General features: G+C 34.6%; 1 protein-coding gene across 1 annotated transcript; it reads right to left on the bottom strand.

Moving 5' to 3' along the window:
* Nucleotides 1–1,471: 1,471 nt before the first annotated feature.
* On the bottom strand, nt 1,472–3,011 carry LOC108993090. The gene has a single exon (XM_018967853.2). The coding sequence runs from the start codon at nt 2,560–2,562 to the stop codon at nt 1,834–1,836; it is 729 nt and encodes a 242-aa protein (XP_018823398.2). The 5' UTR covers nt 2,563–3,011; the 3' UTR covers nt 1,472–1,833.
* Nucleotides 3,012–3,818: the final 807 nt, after the last annotated feature.

The following is a 3,818-nucleotide window of genomic DNA, read 5'->3' as shown; positions in this document are numbered from 1 at the left end:
CCTAGAAATCTACTAATTTCTTTACTCTGATTGACAGGTAAAAAATAAACAAAAAAATCTTCACAATCTCTTAACACTCTACACTCCATATTATTTTTAATTTTTATTATCTTTTTCTTTTATTAAATATTTATTATATGAATAATGAATAAAAAATTTGAAATAATTTAAAAAAAATAAACTCAAAAAAGAATTTAAAAAAAATATTAAAAATTTAAAAAAGTGTGGAGTGTGGTAGAGGTTGTGTAGCAATGCTCAAAAATAAATGTGAAAAAGGACAGTGAACACCACCGAGAGGAGCCTGGGCATTCGGCCTTCTTTTTTTTTAGTTCTCTTAAAACATTAAAAAAAAAATCGCATCATTAATAAGAATATTTAGTATTAATTTATTTATAATGTATTTGTAAAATTATCTCTTTTACAATATCTATTTTGCCATTCAAGAAAAATTCTCACAACGCTTATGCATATTATTTATTTTTTTATTATTACCTTTTTGTTAAAATCAATTTTTTTATATATATTTTACAATTAAATCCACTACATATATATTTGATATTAATAATACTAATAATAAAAAATATAATTTTTTAATAATAATATATTAAAAATATAATAAAATGAAAAATATATATAACATATTATAATAATAAAATGAAAATGTGCAAGTAAAAATTTATTGTGTTGTTGAAAAAAAGAGAAAATAAAAAGATTGTGAGAGAGTGGGAAGAGAGAAATAATGATTAAAATATAATTTATAGCATAAAATAGTAGTTATCCAAACAGTTTTATATAGATAGTTAAATATTTAGATATATATAAATCAATGTGAAGAATTTTAGAACCATACTATATGCAAATATAACTTTGCATATATATATATATAAATATATGCTATATAAATATATGCTAATGCTCCAAGTTAAAAAAAAAAAAAAACAGACGTCCCCATTTTCCTTCAAACAGATGGATTTTTTCTAATGTTTTTTTTTTTGAGATTCTTTTAATTTTTTTTTAATGATTAAAGTATGTTAAAAAAATATTTAAAAAAAATATTTAAAAGAAAATAATAAAAGTATGTTGGTTGGAGGGTAGATATACATTTTACCGTTGCACCAAATGCAGCCATATAAATTTTTGAGAATTAAGTTTTTTATGTTGCTTAAAACAATTAGAAAACCACATTTTCACCCCCACATTTTAACATTTTAGGGTGAAAAAATAACATTTTATTAAAAAAAAATCCGTTCATTTGGAAAGATCACGGTGGGTCGTCTCGTCCCTGCCAACGGCCTCATGTAAAAAATAACTTCAATAAATTTGATACTGTAGTTTGACGAATCACACAAGTCATGTCAGAAACTGATCTCTCCGGCATGTTGGAATTTTTTTATAAAGGGCAGCTTGCCAAGTTTGACAGCAAATTTGTATTGAGCTTTCTGAATCCGGTACAAAATCAGAACAAACCTTGTGAAGAGAAACTACGCAATTTATTTCAGAAAGAAGAAAGAGTACACAAAACATTTCAGGAAGAAGAAAGAGTACATAAAAAAAAAAAAAGCCAGAAAGAAAAACACTCGAAAAGAAACAGAAAAAATACACCCAATCTTACGCAATCTCCTAATTCCAAGCTCCCGATCCTAATATTCGTCGCATTTGTGCACCCCAAACAAAAACACAGGTGGTGATCACAAATTTCATGAAAACGAAAACGAAAACAGAAACAGAAAAGGATTATTACAACACAATAAGCATATTAAGCAAAGCTGCACTCACTGATATTTTTATTTACACGAGCAAACGACAAATTAATCCATCTTCACCCATACAGCTTCAAGGGAGGCGTAACAATCTCCGGAGATTATCCGTCGCTCCGGCATCGATCCCGACAGCCTCAACGTTGCAACAAAGCTTCGGCCTCAAACTAAACTTGGGCAGCGGCAAGCTACTCGGAGGTGGAGCTAGACTAAACACTGTACCCGAAAACTCTTCTAGCTCTTCTATGCCAACCGCACCAAGACTCTTACCCAAAACTCGAGAAACATCCTTGGGTAGATCATTTGGTTCAGGCCCCAACCTCTTGGTGGAAGCGATGATCAAGCTCTCGGAAATAGCTTGCCTAGTTGTTGCCAAATCGTGCTTAATCGGATCTTCTCTTTTCGTGGGTTTTGGTTTCTTCGGCGTGAGGGACTGATCTCTGCGTTTGTTGGGTTTTCGGGCAGAAGGAGGAGAGGAGAAGCCTCGGGTTCGAGAAGGGAGAGAGTGGTGGGTTATGGGGACAGGTAGAGGAAGGAGAGGCGGTTGTTGCTGCTGCTGCCGCTGATATGGATGGTGGTTGAAGATTGAGACCGAGGCGGGGGGGTAGGAAGATGAGAGAGAAGGTTTGGGATGAGGGTACTGCTGGTGCAAGATGCCGCCATGGATGATGTTCGCTGGTGCAAGATTTTCTGAGGATTTCGAAATGAAAGCGCGAGAGTTTTTCCTTGGCGTTCTGATTTGCTTAGAGCTGCAGGAAAAGATTGATTGGTCCGGTGATGAATACGGTGCCACAACTGCATCCATACTCAGATCGATATTTTAGTTTTACAGACAAAAAAAAATAAAGAGAGTTTCAATAATTTGAACCAGAAAAAAAGTAGAGAAAAAGTGGCGTCAATCTTATAATAACACGATCGACAGCCTTAAACTTGTTAGGAAAAATAAGCTACAAAAAATTAAAACCTGTACCAGTGGAAAACTAATCCGTTCTTCGAGATTGATTTGAGAACGTACAAACAAAGATCAAGAAGTTTCAGAAAATTTTATACAATCATAGACAAGACAAGACGAGAAGCTTAATCGATCCGAGAAAGTAGCTAGTGTTAAGAAAAGCAGATCTATGTTAAGGTGTTAGAAACAATAAGGAAAAACCAACATGAAAATAATGAAGCTACCATATAAACATGGGTATGTATGTTAGATTTCTGACCAGAAATGGATACGAGAGAGAGAGAGAGACAGAGAGAGAGAAGGTTTTGGAATTGCTTTCTATGTGGCTCAGACCCCCATTATATAGAAGCAAAGCTCCAACGGCTACTTTATTATTATTATTATCATTATTACATTTCGACTGTTTATTATTTCTTATTTATTTTCAATTATAATGTCACAATTACTCCAAATTTACCGACAACCGTTCAGTCAGCTTTACCCCTCGAGTCCAAGAACCGGAACTGTAGGGCGGCAACCGCCAATGCGATTTCGACCGTTGGATTGTGTTCTGAGGAAAGAGCCGTTGAGGATATCATAACCGTTGGATCTCCTCCTCGGGTTCCTCTAAGGTTGGTCTGGTCAGTGGGTGGAGACGGGAGGAATCCCAGCCATACACGTTTCCAGAATGATGGTCCCCACATGGCTTTGTTTTTTAGTCCTCCTGTGACCTCACGTGGAAGGAACGAGGGAGCGCAACACAAAAATTAAAAGATCTTTTGCGGTGGACCAAATTGAGTTTTTACACGTGGCGACATGTTTGCCATTTATTACGTAACTTGATTAGATTTTCTATTGAATCATTGAGAGGGCCATGTCCATCTGTGCCATGATAACAGTGGTACGTATACATTTAAGGCTTTTGCTGACGTGGCCTGTACCCTGGATCCATCTTCCATACGACCTATTCTTGTTCTTGGATTGGCTTTTCCTCTTTACAAGGCATGGATCGTTTCAACGGATACCTTAAAAGGAGGGATACGAATCTCTTGTACACTGTTGAGAGATATATTACTTGAGATTCTTTTCTTGATTATTTAAATGCAATTGCAGACAAATAAATCAATATT

The sequence above is a fragment of the Juglans regia genome, chromosome 8, assembly GCF_001411555.2.
Source record: "Juglans regia cultivar Chandler chromosome 8, Walnut 2.0, whole genome shotgun sequence".
In the NCBI taxonomy this organism is placed as follows: Eukaryota; Viridiplantae; Streptophyta; class Magnoliopsida; order Fagales; family Juglandaceae; genus Juglans; species Juglans regia.
This window is presented reverse-complemented; position numbering and strand designations above follow the sequence as displayed.